At 33.8% G+C, this 17,739-nt stretch overlaps 1 protein-coding gene across 1 annotated transcript; it reads left to right on the top strand.

The window, feature by feature from the left end:
- The first annotated feature begins 1,353 nt into the window (after positions 1-1,353).
- LOC144967887 (ubiquitin-associated and SH3 domain-containing protein B-like) lies at positions 1,354-16,036 on the top strand. The gene is made up of 12 exons (XM_078905631.1): positions 1,354-1,684; positions 2,986-3,039; positions 5,083-5,266; positions 6,550-6,754; positions 7,377-7,546; positions 8,146-8,266; positions 9,715-9,802; positions 10,356-10,660; positions 12,246-12,365; positions 12,921-13,013; positions 13,486-13,740; positions 14,805-16,036. The coding sequence occupies exons 1-12, from the start codon at positions 1,560-1,562 to the stop codon at positions 15,047-15,049; spliced, it is 1,965 nt and encodes a 654-aa protein (XP_078761757.1). The 5' UTR covers positions 1,354-1,559; the 3' UTR covers positions 15,050-16,036.
- The last annotated feature ends 1,703 nt before the right edge of the window (positions 16,037-17,739 follow it).

The raw sequence follows: 17,739 nt of genomic DNA, 5'->3' as shown, positions 1-17,739 counted from the left end.
GAGCATCAAGTCTAACTCGATTAATACTTGCGTTTTTTAAATGGTTTATTTATTTATTTATTTATTTATTTATTTATTTATTTATTTATTTATTTGGGGGGGGGGGGTTGTACTTGAGTAGAATGCATTTATTTATATGGAATTAGAATGTGTATGATAGAATTATACTAAGCATGAGTGGAGAGAGAGAGAGAGAGAGAGAGAGAGAGAGAGAGAGAGAGAGAGAGAGAGAGAGAGAGAGAGAGAGAGAGAGATTTGAGTAGAGACATGAAGCTGGATTTATACTAATTGGTTGGGGGGGGGGGGGCTTTTTTTTTTTTTTTTGTTTTTTTTTTTTTTTTGGTTTGCTTGTTATTTCACCAGGCGATGGGTACTCATCCCACAATCATCACAGGCACGTACATTCTGGACTACTGTTAAGTGTCTCCTTCAATTTTTGCGTCGGATCTGAGCGCAACATAAATTACATCCATTCTTTTCCCATTACCGCACGGAAGATACAACGGTTATATACGAAATCAAATCTCAAAACGAAATAGGACACAAGTAGCTGATGCTTGTGATCCCGGATCAAATTCTAGTCTGTACCTCCCGATATTGTCATTTCTTTTTAAAAACGCAAAGAAAACCCACCAGTTTTATGAAGAATATAAGTTCTTGAATTAAAATTTAAAATATAAAAAATCGACACCTAATTCGGCAATGACGTTATTTCTGACATCGAAATATTGTTCAAAGAGGAACAAGGAAATACTTCATTTTAGCCAGATAAAAGTTGACAAAATTGCCAAACAATCAATAGCGCCCGATTTGAAGCCACCAATATCCTAATTGTGTTGTTTTGGGGAACTGACTATTGTGGCCCCTTTACTTTTACGCGCATCCATAAACTGCAGATAATTATGTTTGGCAGAAAATTGTGATCACGAACTTGACAAAATATGCCAGTGTAATAAATCATTTAAAAAAATATTCTCTGATTATCCGGAGGTGAACGGCAAAGCAATCAATCTCTCAGTAATAGTTCTATCACCGAGAGATTGGTTGCTTCTTGAAAAAAAACAAAAAAACATACCGACAACGTTGGGCGAATCTTGAAGCAATGAGCCGATGAAGGCAGACGAGTTGTCTTTGAAAGAGTTGATAGATGAAGTCAGGTTACTTCACAATCAATTTTTTATATCAATTTCTTGTGTAGGATGTATCATGACCTTTGAAAGATATTAGCAGTCTTGATATTTTAAAACAATAATTAATTATGAAACGATACACGACTGAAATGTTTTTGTTTTTTTAATGTCATACGTTAAAATTTAGTTATTCAAAATCCTTAACTGGCAATTCATCCTCTTTGTGCTAAAAATAAACCAACGGCTTTGTCACGTGACTTTATTGACAACAGCATGAAATTACTTCCGTATCACGATCTTTTACCAACCCCATAAATGAATGGTCCTTAATAAATTTTTGTTTTTATTTTATTGTTGTTTTATGATAGAATAGTTACGGCTGTAAAAGGATGAAGATGTTTTGAGTCGGATATCTCTAACCAGAAGCAGATGGCGGAGGCTGCGGCTCCTCCAAGGCGGGAGAGTCTCGGCTCTCTTGGACAGACAATCCGATTTTCCAGAAGACAAACTTCAATCGAAAAACTTTTAGCCATGGGGTTTCAAAGAAATCGTGCGTAAGTAGTCAAGTGTACTTTTATGTATCGGCCACAACCGACGTGTACTTATTTTCAGGTCTAAGAACCTTAATTTCTATGGGCTCTCTATCACTGTTGTAATGGAAATAATATCAAACTCAAACTAACCATTGACTAACTAACCGACGCAAAATATTGTCGTCCTGTACAACAATGTTAAGGGAGCCCATAAGAAAATGCGTTCGGATAGCAGACCTGCAAATATACACAAATTTTACACTATCGACGTGAACACATTTGCAGGTCTGATAATCCGAATTGTTATGATCTCATTGAATTCATTGTTGTCATGGATATACTCTCAACAAACCAAGCAATAAATACAGCAGCAATGTTAAAACTAAAAACAAGTCCATAAGTGTGTTCGGTTATCAAATCTGCAAATATGTGCACGTTGATCATTTTATTTCTTGGTCGTCTGTTTTATCTTTATTGTTATTTCTTCTTATTTTGAAAAAAGTCTTGTTAATTTTTTTTTTAATCCAAACAAAAATCATTTTAAAAAAATAATAAATAATTTTTTTTAAAAATCTATTATATGAAAACAAAATAGAGTTGGGGATCAACATTATTCCGAACAGCCAATGTTATATTTTTACCATCGAACACTGGTTAATCTAAATATTATAAAACTGTTTTTTAAAGAGTGATATACGAGTAACTTGCAAACCTTATTTTTATTTCAGGCTAATTCTGTCATCCGTTGACTCAAATGAATGTGAAGTAAATTTGCTAGGTCGTAATACTCAGTCCTTTTTGACGATTGATTTTCATATGATTTATTCTACCTTATTCTACCGCCTGTTCCTAATAGTAATAGCCTTTATTTCTCCGCAAATATTGCGGCTTGTCCACTGGTAATAATAATCATGATAAAATAATAATAATTTTATTAAACATCATCATCATCATCAGAGAATTTCTCTGAATTAATAAACTAAAATTTTCCAGATACTCCTACCCCTACTATGTTGAATGTTGGAGCTGGATTTCTTTCAAAATTACAATCTATTCCGTACTTAATCGTTTCCACCAAGATTGCAATAAGTAACAATATGTGTCCCTGGTTTTAACTTTGAATTTTTATTGACTGTTATTTATATGTTGTCAGGTGAATAAAGTCGGATTTTAACTTGTCAGTTTTATAGATAAAGTGTACAAGATATTATGATTTGTTGTTGTAAAGCACCAGTGAGCAATTTGATAGGAACCAGGCGTGATATAAATTCATTATGCTATCGTTATAAAGGATTGATCATTTTTGTTTTTCTATTTAACAGGGAAAAAGCGATTGCTGCAACTGGAAACAAAGGAGTGAATTTTGCTTCAGAGTGGTAAGGACTATGACTATGAGAATCACTTTCATCTAATATATTGTCTCTTCCAAGTTGCCCTGTCTAAATGGCTGATCTAATTATTATTGGGAAGACATATTTTTCTCTGAACTCCTATAGAGCAGGACTGTTACAGCAGTCCTGCTCTATGGGAGTTCAGAGAAAAATATGATGAAAAAAAGTAAAATAAAGAAAAGAAAACTAACAATATTGCTAACCAGGTACACTTGCACCAAGTGCTGTTCAATTTGAGGTATTGGTCCCTCAGGTATTTTAAATGTCAATAAATATATAAATGTTGGTCTGAAGGAAGAAAGGAACTGGTGAAGATTGAAATTGAAATTATTGTAGTAACTTTGCAAGATAGATGGCAAACTATTCTGACTGGGATGAAAGGGTAGTGTGGCTCAGCGATTTGGTCTTTGCTTCATGCCTGAATGGTATCAAGTTTGAATATCCATTGCATTGTGTGACATTGACATGTCATCACATTCTCTATATTTTTTGCGCTTTGGTTGACGCTTGGGTTATTCTAGTTCTCCCTTGGATGGACCCTAAAGACAAATTTCCTCTTGGGGACGAATAAAGGGAATTTTATTTTTATTTTTTTGTTTATTCAACCTCACAACTTTCTTCAGCCATCAACTAAAATACGATAATAATAAAATAATGAATAGCATTTCTACAGCGCATAACCATGACGATGTTGTGCTCTATGCGCTTTACATTGGCATTATTACATTAAATCATACATTTGTAACAATAATCTAATAACACATATACTGTCAATTGACATATACAAATAAAACCAAGTAGTACAATACAATAAAAGGTTCTATGCAATATATTTCTTATAAATATTAGGTTTCACAGTCAAATCCATCATGAAAAATAAAAATATCACAGAAATAGTATGTTTGAGATTGAAATTGATTTCAGATAATTAAAACACAACACATTCACAAGACTAACCATATAAAAATCCACATTGAAGCATAAAAATTTAAAACAAAATTGAATAGGAAGACACTGACTTGCAAACTAAATGGCTAGGCGTGTTACATTAGAATCGACAAAGTTGCTAGAAGCTGTGGACTGTAAAAAGTATACAATGGCATATGACATATATCTAGAGACCAAAATATCCTGTCCTGATTTTATAAGTAATCATATTAGAATTGGTCCAGTGACTGAAACCCATATTACTTATTGCATTGTAATGATATTAATAAGAAAGGATATAGTCACCTCTTTTACTCCTCATTTTTACTTTTATCAGATGTAAAGAGACTCCCACCCTTTTTTTGTTGGATAAATAGATCAGTGGTGAAAAAACCCCAAAAAAACGGGTATGACAGGGATGTAATTTATGGTGAGATTATATCAGTTCACAATCATTTTACTATCTCACGTAATGAAAATAATAGTAAATAATATATGCACATTTATATAGAACAATTATATATTTCACTATTCGCATTGCACATCACATTGTTTATTTATTCCCTCCCACCATGATAATGGAACCTTATTTCCATTTCATACAGCACAAGTCACCTAATATGTTCAGACTGTTTTACCCAAGAGAAAGTAACAAATTAAGGAGCTGGCACTGACCAGTAAGATAAAAATCTGGAAAAGTGTGTATGAAACAGTGTCAGATCGACTGGCGATCATACCCGCCGAGGCAGGCTGATTTTTTGGGATGTTTTTTTCTTCTGATATTTTTCTCTCTGCTTTGTCTTGCAATGTTTTAAACACACTTTTTCATATCTTTATTTTACCCAAGTGACAATGCGTGGGGCCTGTGCTCAGCTCTTATTTTCAACCGTTACATTACATCTTGTTCAACATCATTTGAATTGTTTCAGGATGAGAGATCATATCACCTTGCCACACCTATGCTAATGTGTGGTAAATTTTACTCTATATTCTTACCAGAATACCTTTGTTTCAGCACTTTACTGTAACCTGCATATTGCCATATGAAATGTTAGATAATTAGAAATAACTTTCCTTCATATCCTGTCCTCAATTTGCAAGGTTACTGTCTCACGTTGATGATCCGAGAATAGATGAAGTCGAGTCGAGAGAATATGTCATCTATCTTTGTCCCACTGGAGAACTTCTATCTCAACTTGTTCAGTTCTGGCAGAAAAGTCAAGCATTAGGGTGGAATTCTGCACACTTTTATCATCCACACATCACATTGTCCCCTTTCTTCACTGTGAGTATTTAGTGTATTCATCTTATTCAACATTGACTCTTTTATGTTTGTTTGTTTTGTTTTTTTTAATTGTTGATTTGAAAAATAGATAAATAAATCCCCAATAACCCGACCTCCTCAGCTGAATTGATTTATTCAACATTCGTTCTTTGATGTTTTTTTTTTTTTTTAAATTGTTCATTTGACAAAAAAAAAAAGAATCTGGCCCCCTCAGCTGAATTGATTTATTCAACATTGACTGTTACTGTTTTATTATGTTAATTTTTTTGAAAAGTGTTGTATTGAAATAATTTTTTTGAAAAACTGACCTCTCAGCTTAATATATTTTTTTCTTTTTGGATTTTTTTTGGTTGAATTTTTTTCTCAAATTTTGATTGAAAGTCGAAATGATCAATATTATGATATTTGATTTTCTTTTCTTTTTTTTTTCAGTTTAATGAAGGTTATTTATGCTTCCCTTCAATAATACCATATCAATTTAACTCAAATTATGAATTTTCTGGGTATTATTTATTTATATATGATCACTTTGTATGTCACTGTATAATTCAGCACTTTTTTATAGAGAGACAATAGGATCTGCTAGCGCAAGAAACTTACATTTCTAGAAACAGCAACATTCTTTTGTTCAAACGGAAGATTTGAAATTCAATTGCCAATCTTACAGCTCTGAAGGACTTCTTTTATTTTCGGGGGGGGGGGGGGGGGGGGGGGGGGACTCGGGTGTGATTGAGTATCTGGCTTTTTGTAGTGACATATTGTAAGATTGTGTGTAAAGCATGCTTTATTGGTAGTTTTTGTGGTTTGAAGACAATACCCCATTGGAGCTTATCAAAAATATTTATTGTTTTCTTTTTATTCGTTATAATGGTTCTGAAAGCTCAGTTGGTAGAGCAGTCACTTCACAAACACAGGTATCACGATCGATCCCGGGTAAAGTCAGATTTTTTTCCTGACCCCCATGTCCACCCAGCAGTGCTTGGGTAGCTGGGTCTGTTAGATTTGGCTGAAAGTCCTTTGTAATAGCCTTGCATCCTATCCAAAGGGTAGCAAGCAATTGCTACTGTCTGTTTAACGCTATAGAAACTGGGATAAACTCCAGCTCCATGAGTTTAATGGCTCTGAAGGTCGATTTACTACTTAAAGGATCAGAAATAAATAAATTTTAAAACATGATTCAAACACTTGCAAAGGAGAGCTAGAGAAAAAAGAGTTGATGAGGTGGTTGAGGTAACAACATCATTGAATTTTGCCTTTATTGCTTCTACGAATATATATTTCAGATGGATGATGACAAAGTGACCGTTATCGACAAAGTAGCTGACCTGATGGCAAGAGTAATACTGGAGTGGAGTTCATTTGATTACAGTATAGGTTTGGATCTGGACACCAAAAACAACAGTTTCATTGGTTACTTTCTCTCTCGTCCTATCCATCAACTCCTGGAAGACCTTATGATACGAGTGCAACAGGAATTTAATAATCATGGTAAAAAAAGTTATAGTGAAAACAAATGATATCTCATCAACATTGTCAAATGACAAAAAGGACAGATGAATTCTTCTGAAAGAAGTCAGTTGAGGTGGATTTAAAAAATAAATAATTTGTTTTTTTTTAGTATGGACATAGAGCGTGTAATGACAGTGAGCTCATTTCCCAGTGTTCATTTTATTGTCTGGGAAAAGTTTCTTCACTGCTTTGCTTTAATCCAACAGAAAATGGATAAACAGGTCTCTTTAAATTTGGCTAAAGTAAGGGTAGTGTGGAGACCAACTGGTTACCATCCTCCCACTATATGTCGTTGACAGAGTATGTTACCAAGTCAACAAAATGATGTCCAATAATTATTTCATATAAGTGCTCACTTTACTCTTTTATGATTTGTATCTGGCATAATGGAGTTAATTTAAGCCTTTTGTAATCAAATAATTAAATTGGTTAAAGTTTGTTGGGTTTTTTAAAAAGTACCCTGGAACAAAAAATGACAGATTTTTAAAATCAATTTTCTCAACAGTTTCGTGTATGAAATTGGAAGCAATCTGGTTGTATAATTAAACATTTGGGTCTGGGTGCCCCCTCCCCCCTCGCCCTCCCCACTTTTGTTTTCTAGGAGTCCAGATGAAACTTTTGAAGAAACAGCTTCACCTGACCTTAGCCTTTCAGTACAGCATGGAGAATCAAGACAAGTTAATGAACTTGGCAAGAGAGATTACTGTGCCAACGAATACCACTTGGGAGCTCAGGGTTTACTCACGAGATGCTAGTCTAAAAACCAATGAGGTAATCTTCTGCAGAAGACTGATATATTAGAAAAGATGTACATTATTTATTTATCACAATTTGATAAAATCATTGTTGTTATCTATAATCCACCAGTACAAAAATTAAACCTTAAAAGGTGCGTCTCAATTTCAATATAAACTTACATTGTAACTCATCAATCTCCTGAAAACAGAGCAGTAAAAGCAATGCGAGTCAATCTTAAATATCATATCAGATCATAAAGTGTAGTTGGCCAAATGACGCTTTTAACATAGTATAATATTAATAGTTGGATATATAATATATGGACAATTTGTATGTAAAAATAGTCACTCATCAAAGGAAAACCTAGTATTACAGAACTCCTTACCAATTTTATTATTAAAACTTTTAAAAGTTGCTGCATTTTTCATTTCAAATAATAGGGTTTTTTTGGGGGTTTTTTTAATGAATAGTTAAAATTAGTCCTCCAGAGCCAAGGGTTGTTTTTTTCATTAAATTTTTGTTTTTTTTTAAATCTCCTTCAAAGGGATGGAAAGTTTACAATTAAATAAGCTATTTTTATGTTTATTATTATTAATTTACAAACGAATTTCTTATTGTCATTTTGTTGTCAGGTTCGTCGAATTCTTAAGCATTACCAACCTGTCCAGGGAGATGAGTTAGAGTTGTGTGTAGATGATTATATCCTAATGGACCCGCATGAAATAGAAAAGAGCCTGGATGGCTGGTATAAAGGTATGGCATTAAACCTCATCAGGACTCCTGATAGTTCGATTGGTTGAATACTTTATCTCAAATGAACTACATTTGAACCCTGTTTAGATCAGGGTTCTTTTTCTTTCCCCTCTGAATTCAAAGGATGATTTGATAGCTGGGTTTTGTGAAATCTGCCAGATGGTAAACTTTGATAGAGCAACGTTCTTTCCAAAGAGTAGCAAGCTCTTTTTGTTTAAAGTCATGCCCTAATGCACTGCATTGTCATATTAAGTCGCTTGGGCAAATACATTTCCGATATTAGCCCATGTTGTCACACCAATGCCTTCAACTATTACAAGGACGCACAAATAAAAGCCAAGTATTTCTGTATCAAAGTAGTCCTTCATAGCCATTTGGCCCATGGAGCCAGAGTTTATCTCGGTTTCTATAGCTTGAAACGGACAATAGCAATTGCTTGTTACCCTTTGGATAGGTTGCTAATCTATCGCAAAGTACTTTCCACCAGATCTAACAGACCCAGCTACCCAATAACTGCTGGGTGGACTGGGAAGGGGTCAAAAACTAATCTTGACTTTGCCCAGGATAAATCTCAGTCCCTTTGTATGTGAAGCGAGTGCTTTACCAACTGAGCTATCAGGACCCCCATGTATTTCAATGTTGTGGATTATTGTTTACATTTCAACAAGCTCTGTGTGAATTGTTTTCTCTGCTACACATCTAGAAAACACAGAATCATCGAGCTCAACTAATGGACTGAATCAGTGACAAGTGCATTCTCCTGATACGTAGTTTTCCCCAGCCAAAGCCTCATGTGGGGGGCGAAGTGGCCGAGTGGTTTATGCATTGCACTGTGACCCGGAAGGTCCCGGGTTCAAACCCTGCTTCAGACACTTTCGTTTTTTTTTCTTTGGGCAAGATTATTAGCTCTCAATTTGCTCACTTGGACAACATGGGTGATTCCTGTTGACATCAGAGATCTTGTTTGATGAGTTATCTATATTCTTTCGTGGAATCCTTAGGCGATGACATCTTATGATGTCGTGGCAACAAGGCATAAAAGAAAAGAAAAAGCCTCATGTAGCTTCCATTTACTTTCCCTGGATGATAGGATCATAAGTAACCATCATCTCTGTGTGGTATTGATTGACATGTCTTGTAAAATTAAGCAGTGTTGAGTAGGGTCAAAGACCAGATGAGTGACAATGATAGCAATATCACTGTCCCTTGCATTATATTCTTGGGTAAAAGACATTTACATACCTTATCCCGTGATAGATATGAATCAGTGTTGGCTATTGGCTGGGATGGATATTTTAAGATAACCAGTAGTATAAAAATTTGAAGTTTACCAAATGTCTTTTACTTTGGTTCTTTATTAAGGCCTGCGGGGGGAGTGGTTGGCATATTATGAAGTGGGAAGGTGAAAGCATGAAAATGGGTAAATCTCTCATTCAATTATTTCTCAGGTTCATCCCATTTAACAGGAGCTGTGGGTTTTTTTCCTGGTAATTTTACAACTTTATGTTCTCAAATGGACACTTGGACGTTACACAGGTATGGATACACAATTTCAAATATCTTTTTATGCACTGATTTAGATTGATAATCGTTTTCAATTCTTTTGACAAATATATCCACTATTTCAAAATATAATTTTTTTCCCTTCATATTTGAAAAAATAAAAGATTCGTTATGAATTCTGATCAGAAATGCTTTTAGAGAATTTTTTGGAAACAAGTCGTAACCATCATACTCAGTCGAGCAGTAAATGCTTTCGATAATTGCTTGAAAGGTGAAATGATAGAAAAAATACTGTTTTTTTCAACAGCCTTAAATTGTAATTGGTCTGAACCAATAACTAAAGATTTGTTCGCCTTTTTTTAAATTCCTTTTTTTCTGGTTTGTAGGTACAATTAAGTCATGAAACTAAAAAATCCAACAAAAATGAAACATTGGTCTTTGGATAGTTCAAGGTTTTAATCAGTGAAATCTTAACTTCAGCAGAGAACACACACATACTATCAAGCTGTAAGCTTTTTTTCATAATTTGATTTATTTTGTTTGATATAATTATGTATTTAATTTTTGTCTTCGTCTTTGTTTTTAGAACTGTGGAATTAAGTGGTCAAATGAGAAATTTTATGAATGGGTGCCAAAATAACAGCGACTTTCTGTTTGAGAAAAAGGAGGAGGCCCAGGCAGCGCCGGTTGCATCTGATGGAGAGTACGACAATCTCTGGAATGACCCAACTGTTGATATGTATGCTACAGTCAACAAACTTAACAGACAGAAACAACAAAAGCCTGCATTGCAAGACATATTGGAGCCAAGAAAGATGTTTGTAGTCAGACATGCTCAGCGATGTGATTTTAACTTCAAGGACTGGTTCCATCGCAGTTTTGATGGCAATGGTGAGGTTTGATTTTGTTACATGTTTCCCCGATTTGTTGGATAAGTTAGTATTCTGATTCAGATAAAATATATTCATTATGATATTCACATATAAATTAATTCTATTTGGATTATATGCACTGCACCTCAGATACAGAAACCTGGGATCCAACAAAATCTCAGATTCATGGACATTTAAAAAATCCACATTTTTATATATATTTGACATCAACAATCAAACAAAGTCACATTCAACAAGGGTCATAACTACACTCCTCAGATATAGTAAATTATATTGCAACCTCTTAATAACAACAACCCCTGGATAGCGACATTGATGTCTGGTCCCGATTTTTATTTTGCTATATGTTATAGCATACATTTTAGTACAAAAAAACCCCAACTGTTTAGCGACATTGTTATAACAATAATCGTACTCTTAACCAATAAAAATTGCCTTTTTCCTCTCAACGAGATCGCTTTGTTACCAACCAATCAGAACACATGTTTACTAATCTGCTTGGAATCAGCCATTGTTCATACAGAACCACAGCAAAAGAAGTTTATCAGTGGATGGAACTCTCAAGGGTCAATTAACCTTCCATGTAGCGGGTCTCAGCATGCCCCCTTTTTCCGACATCTTGGAAACGACAAAATAACGACACCCCTGCATAATGACATAATTTTCCTGTCCCGTACGATGTCGTTATCAAGGGGTTGCACTGTAATTGAAACCATGAAGAATGGCATGAAATAGTCATTAATCACTTTCTGATCTCAGTGAGCTTTATTACAGACCAGCATTGTCTGGTCTAATGTTTTCAAATTATAGTACACTAATGTAAGGGTTTAGGGGTAGGGGTTGGGGCATTGCATGTGTTTGAGTGGATGGCTAGCTGCGGTATGACTGTATGTCATCAACAGCAACAATCACATCACAATGCAGTGATTTTGTCTCTCTTTTTATATGGCTGTGTCTGCATTATAGGTAGGATATTTGCGTGTATCGTTGGATATGAAGCAGGTGGCGAGGTGTGAACAAGAGTGGGACTCCAGTATTTAATGTATATTATTCCATTATTACACTCCTGCTTTTTGGAACTCTGGATGTGTTCCCAACAAGCTTGTGAGTGTGCTTTGGGAACGAAGTATGAATTCCAAAATGCAAGAGTGTAATAAATCTTTTATTCTACTGCTCAATCGATTCCAATTTCGTCTTTTAAAAATAGAAGACATGTTTTTTTAAAGAATCAAATTATTAATGAAATTTAATGCTTGATAATCTGACTTCACAAATTATTTTTGTAATCTTGATATCATTACGAGTTATTATTTATGGGGAGGGGTAGAATAATAGTATTTTGGCGATTTTATACTGTTTGTGTGTCACTGCCATGGTTACATATTCATAAATTAACTTTTGAGGGCAGGAATAGATTTTAAATTGATTTTATCCATTTTATTTATTCATAAGAGTTCTTGTCTTTCATGTGTCTGAAGTAACCTCATTAACTGTTCTGAATTTACTTAAATGAAAATCAAACCAGTTTGTGCATTATAATTTAATACAATTTGAAACTAATAATATTTTTTTTTAATCTGTAGGTGTCTACAAAAGGTTTGACTTGAACTGCCCAGCAGTTGTCTGGCCTCGAAAGTCCTTCAAAGATTACTCCAAAGATGGTCCTATCTCAAACATTGGCAAGTCCCAAGCGTTTATTACAGGTAAAAGAAATAATCCACATGTATCTTGACACCTTCAAAGATATTCACCATAGAACCCAATTTAGGTGATTTATGTGTAATCCACTCACACCTTAGATGAAAATGGGATGATACCATCCCACAGAAAATGGCAGCACCCTTGACGAAATCGTCATGCCATTGCCATTGGCAAAAATTGTACTTGAATAGAAAGATTCTAGTCCTTACAAATCATTGCCATAATTTCAGATACTTTCACACAACACTTAATACGAATGACAATACACCTATAAGTTCAAGTTCCACAAGTTTGAAAACGAAACCAGTTTCGGCTAGTGCAAGTGTCGGTGTAAGTTCTGAATCCAAGATGAATGCTGCCAGTGCTGGTGATTGCCTTGGTCATATAAGAAAAAAAGCAGTCATCTGACATCATATCGCTCACATGCTCATTTAAGCCTCTTTTTGAGTGCTCATCATTGCATAGAACTGCAAAATTGTATACTTTATATTTCTTTTTAATCTAAGGAGATATGATAATAGAATACGATATAGAACAACTTTGTCAATCTGTTATAGGAGAAGGCTTGAAAGTCGCTGGTGAGAGTATAGCTTTTGTCTACGCATCGCCTTCCCTAAGATGTGTCCAGACTGCACATCAAATCATCAAAGGTAAGTGTTTAACTTTTATTAATTAATAAACATTTAATGCTTTACTATACTCCAACCCTATGAGTATTTTGTGATGTATAATTGCAATTGTTTTTTTAATTAACTGTCACAAATATGAAGAAAGGGTTTTTTTTCCACCTTTTACTCTTGTTTATTTATCACAAATGAGAAGCATATTTATGATATGATTTTCAGATAAGGATATTAACAATCTGAATTGATGAAGCTCTTGTCAAATATTCATCTCACTGGGTTGGGTTCCCGATCTCCCATTGTGCGCTATTTAAACTATTTCCCTTTGTCATACTTTTTCTTGTGTGCTCTCAATTGTAAATCTATAATATTTTTTACTATCCCATTTTCTTCTTTTTTACTGGCGCTGAAATGACCGAAATGTGTTGCAAGCGCCGTAAAACCCTTAAAGACAAACACATAACAAATTCTTCATATCAACCGTACATTTTGTTAACAGGCTTGAACAAGGGCAATGACAAGGCCATCGATATATGTTTGGAACCGGGTCTGTTTGAGTGGTGTGGATGGTGTCGTGAAGGATTGCCGACTTTCATGACAGGAGAGGAATTCATTCAAGCAGGATTCCCTATCGACATCAGTTATGTGCCATACTTAAGGGACAGTCAGTTAGATGGTAGGGAGAGTGTAGAAACTTACTACACAAGGTCACATCAAACTACGCAGCATATCATCAAAAGGCATTCTGCTCAGAGTAAGTCTCACTCGACACTTGTCTAAAGTAAAAGGATTTTCACTAACTATATAACAAACCAAGCTATTGAATTACTACTAATGAACATAAATGTCAGAGACCTGCCCCCCACCCCTTTTACTTCACCTGGTTTCAGAACCAATCAGTTTTTGTAAAAGGCAAGTACTCTATCAGTCGAGCTATCCATGTGATTTCTTCAAATCCAAGGTATTTGTTTGTGACCCCTTTGTTCGTCCAATAGTAATATTTTAGCTTTGGTTTAAAGCAATTTGTGATATAGTGGTATCCTATTGAAATGGTAGCAAGCAATTATTACTGATTGTTTAACAGAATCTGGGAAAATCTCGCTTTTATAAGCTTAATGGCTCTGAAGAACTATTTCAACTTAACTGAATAGATGAATAAATAAGCAAAAGATTTGATTATAAAGCTTTAATTAATTTTTTTTATTGTCTCATCATGTGAGTATATCCTTATTAATCAATCCATTACTCTTTTGAATTTTTTCTTCAATAGTTTTATCCCTTGCAGTAATAGGAACTACAAAAGCCGTCATTTTTGTGGAAGAAAAAACAAAAAACAACACATTTTTTGCGTGTATATGCAATCATGACTTTTTCTAATATGGGCCTATCTATGTTTTGATGTGGGTTGCATTATGGCCCAGCTTTGATATTGTCTTACAAAATTCTTCTTGCGACTTTTAGAATGACTTAAATTTTTACGTTTAGCTAGAGCATGGAATAGAACACTTGTTGCAATCTGACTGAGGTATCAAATGCTATTACTGAATAGAATGAAGTTCACGCTAACCACATGAATGTGTTATAGAAGTACCAGAATGTTTTGTAGTTTAAATGGTTTAAAAGAAGGAAATACATGATCAATCTTGTTTTTTGGGGATTTTTTTTTCTGTTTTGTTTATATTTTTTTAAAAATATCAACCTTGGTATTATGAATCAAATTTGTGAAAAAAAGAGTTCAATATCCACATTTTCTTCCCTGTCCATGATTCACCACCCCCCCCCCCCCCCCCCCTCCTCCTCCACCTCCCAAACACACAGTTGGTACAATCCTACTGGTTGGTCACTCTGGTTCCATGGATGCCTGTACACGGAAGCTTAGGGGTAAATCCCCAATTACAACGGATGTTGAGCTGAGAGACATTGTGCGAGGATGCCCATATTGCTGTGTGTGTGCTTTCACTGAGAATCCTTTGACACAAAGCTGGGACTACTGTGAACCTCCAACACCCCCACTCAGCCACGGAGGAATAAGAGAGTATGATTGGATGTCTATTGTCACCTGAAGTTGAAACACAAAGAGTCGATTTGATTTCTAAGTGTCATAAGCACTTTTACACGTTTGAACAAAAATGTATAGAGCAATACGAGTCTGTGAGAAGCCTGTGGTGATAAAACTACTATGCAAGAGGTAAAAATTGAGATTATTCAAATGCTGAAGATTTTAGGCAATGAATCTGAATTGTTAGCTGTTTGTACTTTCCATTTTCACGAGTAATACTTGTCACAATTTTATTGCCCGAAGAACTATTTTTTTCAAAAGCTCCCTTTTAGAAGTTGTCAACTTAAATAATAATATACACCTGTATATACCTAACTGATTTGGAGGATTTTCCCCCATTTTATTCCTTTCTTGAATATGACTTGAAATCTGCAAATTACACTTTCTTTAGCATTTTCACAATGAATCTCCATCGATTCATAGCATTACAAAGTAATTGGTCATTTTGACCTTCCATGAACTTCTCAACATTCTCTGGTAAACCAAATTTCTTCTGCAATGATTCTAGATCTTTCTCCATGCACAACCATATTTGGGGCCGTGTTTTTATAGCATCGGTGTTAATATTTATTTTTTATATTTTGTCTTTCACTATGCAATAAGAATGGGCCCATTGAAATTGTTTTGCAGCATTTTCCACCTGATTCTTTTTTATGCCACTATCGTATTTTATTATTATAGTAAGGATGGTTTACTTTATCAATTTTAATACTTTCTAATACTCTATGTGACCAGCAGATCGTTGATATAATGATAAGATACTCTCCAAAACATTTTTTTTTTCAGAAAAAAAATCTATAATCCACCACCTTCGTCCATTTCAGGATAATATAGAAACTTTTAATTAAATTAAATTAAATTAAATTTTGGCTTATTTATTATCGTTCATCATAGTCTTCCGGTAGGAAAAATTTCCTTGATAAGATGATTTTTAAAAATCTTCCAATTCATGTTTACACAAAATATTTACAGTCCATTTTATGGAGTATCATACACTGAAAAGAATAGGAAAATCAAAAAGTAGTTATTGCTTTATTTTTGTTTTTCTTTGGCACTCCCTAAATGACTACAGCCAAAGATAAGCTCCAGTATTATTGATTAGATTCTAGGTATTCATGCTTAGAAGTGAATGTGTAAAACAGTTTACATCTTTGGTTTCCTCTTTGCTCCTCCATGTGATATTTTAGCTTCTGCTCAGAGCCATACATTCAGCATTCGTAACATTGAATTATATATCATTATTTCTTCATGATACACTTCCTTCAGCTGTTTGGTTATTATTATTATTATTATTATTATTATTATTATTATTATTATTATTATTATTATTATTATTATATTATTATTTTTATTATTATTATTATTATTATTATTATTATTATTATTATTATTATTATTATTATTATTATTATTAATATTATTACTTTTATTACTATTATTATTGTTATTATTATTACTATTATTATTATTGTTATTATTATTATTATTATTATTATTATTATTATTATTATTATTATTATTATTATTTTTATTATAATGAATTCATTAATCACAATGGTGTCATAGGTGTTATTTATTACGTTTTGCAATTGAAATAAATTCGATGCCTATTTTGGGGGGAAAAAAGTCTGGGGATAGGTAACAACCCTGTCCATCACCAACTTTGTATCTGTTATGAGGCGTTGGTATCTATATCAATCCTGACTGTTGCTACTGCCATTTCCCTGTTCCATCGATCCATCATCATCAAAATCGGTCGTGTAATAAGGTCTGTAGGTGGGTGCAGATGAACCTGGCAACATTTGTCCTCTATAGATTTATCCTGAAAGCATTAAATATAACATGGAGTGGATTTTGCGGTGGAATAATCTCTAAATTAAAAGGCGTATTACGAAAGGCACTTCTTTAATATATTATATATGTAGTTACTGTTATGATGTCTCACCTTTTTTTTATTTTGTTGACCAACAAATTTGTTTCTGCCTACACTTCATCAAGGCCATATAGGTGTTTCTATGTGTGTGTTATGTCGGTATAACATCTATATGACCACAGAAAGGATAATTTAAAAAATAAATTGCTAATTTAATCAATACACTGACTGCATTACCAAAGGTATGTTTGTTTTTAGTCATTCATACAATTTTCTATTCACTTTATGGTAAAGACAAATTATAAGATATTGGCTGGTATGAGCTAACAGCGTTTGAAGCGTGGTTTAAGTGTTCGGAGAGTTGTAAGCAGTTTTAATTGCATGGAAAAATCTTGAGCAATATGTTTATGAGACTTTTACAATTATTGTGACAAATTTATGATTTCATAGTAATATAAACGTGGTGTATGAAAACATCCTATGTATTTAGGATTTCGACTTTTAGGTTAAGAGAAGTGAGCAAACAATCATTTCATTCTAATCATTATCAACAGAAGTTATGATCTGTTTTTTTTTGGCTAAGGAGGTGGTTGGGACTGCTAACAGCCACAACATGTTGAACCCGAAGTCTTGCTGATTAATGCAGTTAGTTGTTTAATGCCAATTAGTTTTTTATTATTAATATTTTTAAAAATATTATTATTATTATTTTGGTTTTTATTTCTTTAATAGAATCAGTTGTAATTGTATCCAAGCTTGTTGAATAATAGATTGAGAATATCTAATATAATTTGTTATAGCAAACACTTGTTATGAGAATA

Source organism: Berghia stephanieae, chromosome 3 (assembly GCF_034508935.2).
Source record: "Berghia stephanieae isolate SIO BIC M18660-M18661 chromosome 3, UCSD_Bste_1.3, whole genome shotgun sequence".
Lineage (NCBI taxonomy): Eukaryota > Metazoa > Mollusca > Gastropoda > Nudibranchia > Aeolidiidae > Berghia > Berghia stephanieae.
This window is presented reverse-complemented; position numbering and strand designations above follow the sequence as displayed.

Bases quoted from the DNA above. Each gene is read 5' to 3' on its own strand.
- LOC144967887 (XM_078905631.1), top strand. From the start codon at position 1,560: ATGGCGGAGGCTGCGGCTCCTCCAAGGCGGGAGAGTCTCGGCTCTCTT. The intron at 12,366-12,920 runs GTAAAAGAAATA...AATCTGTTATAG, and splicing joins GTCCCAAGCGTTTATTACAG to GAGAAGGCTTGAAAGTCGCT. The intron at 13,014-13,485 runs GTAAGTGTTTAA...TTTTGTTAACAG, and splicing joins TGCACATCAAATCATCAAAG to GCTTGAACAAGGGCAATGAC.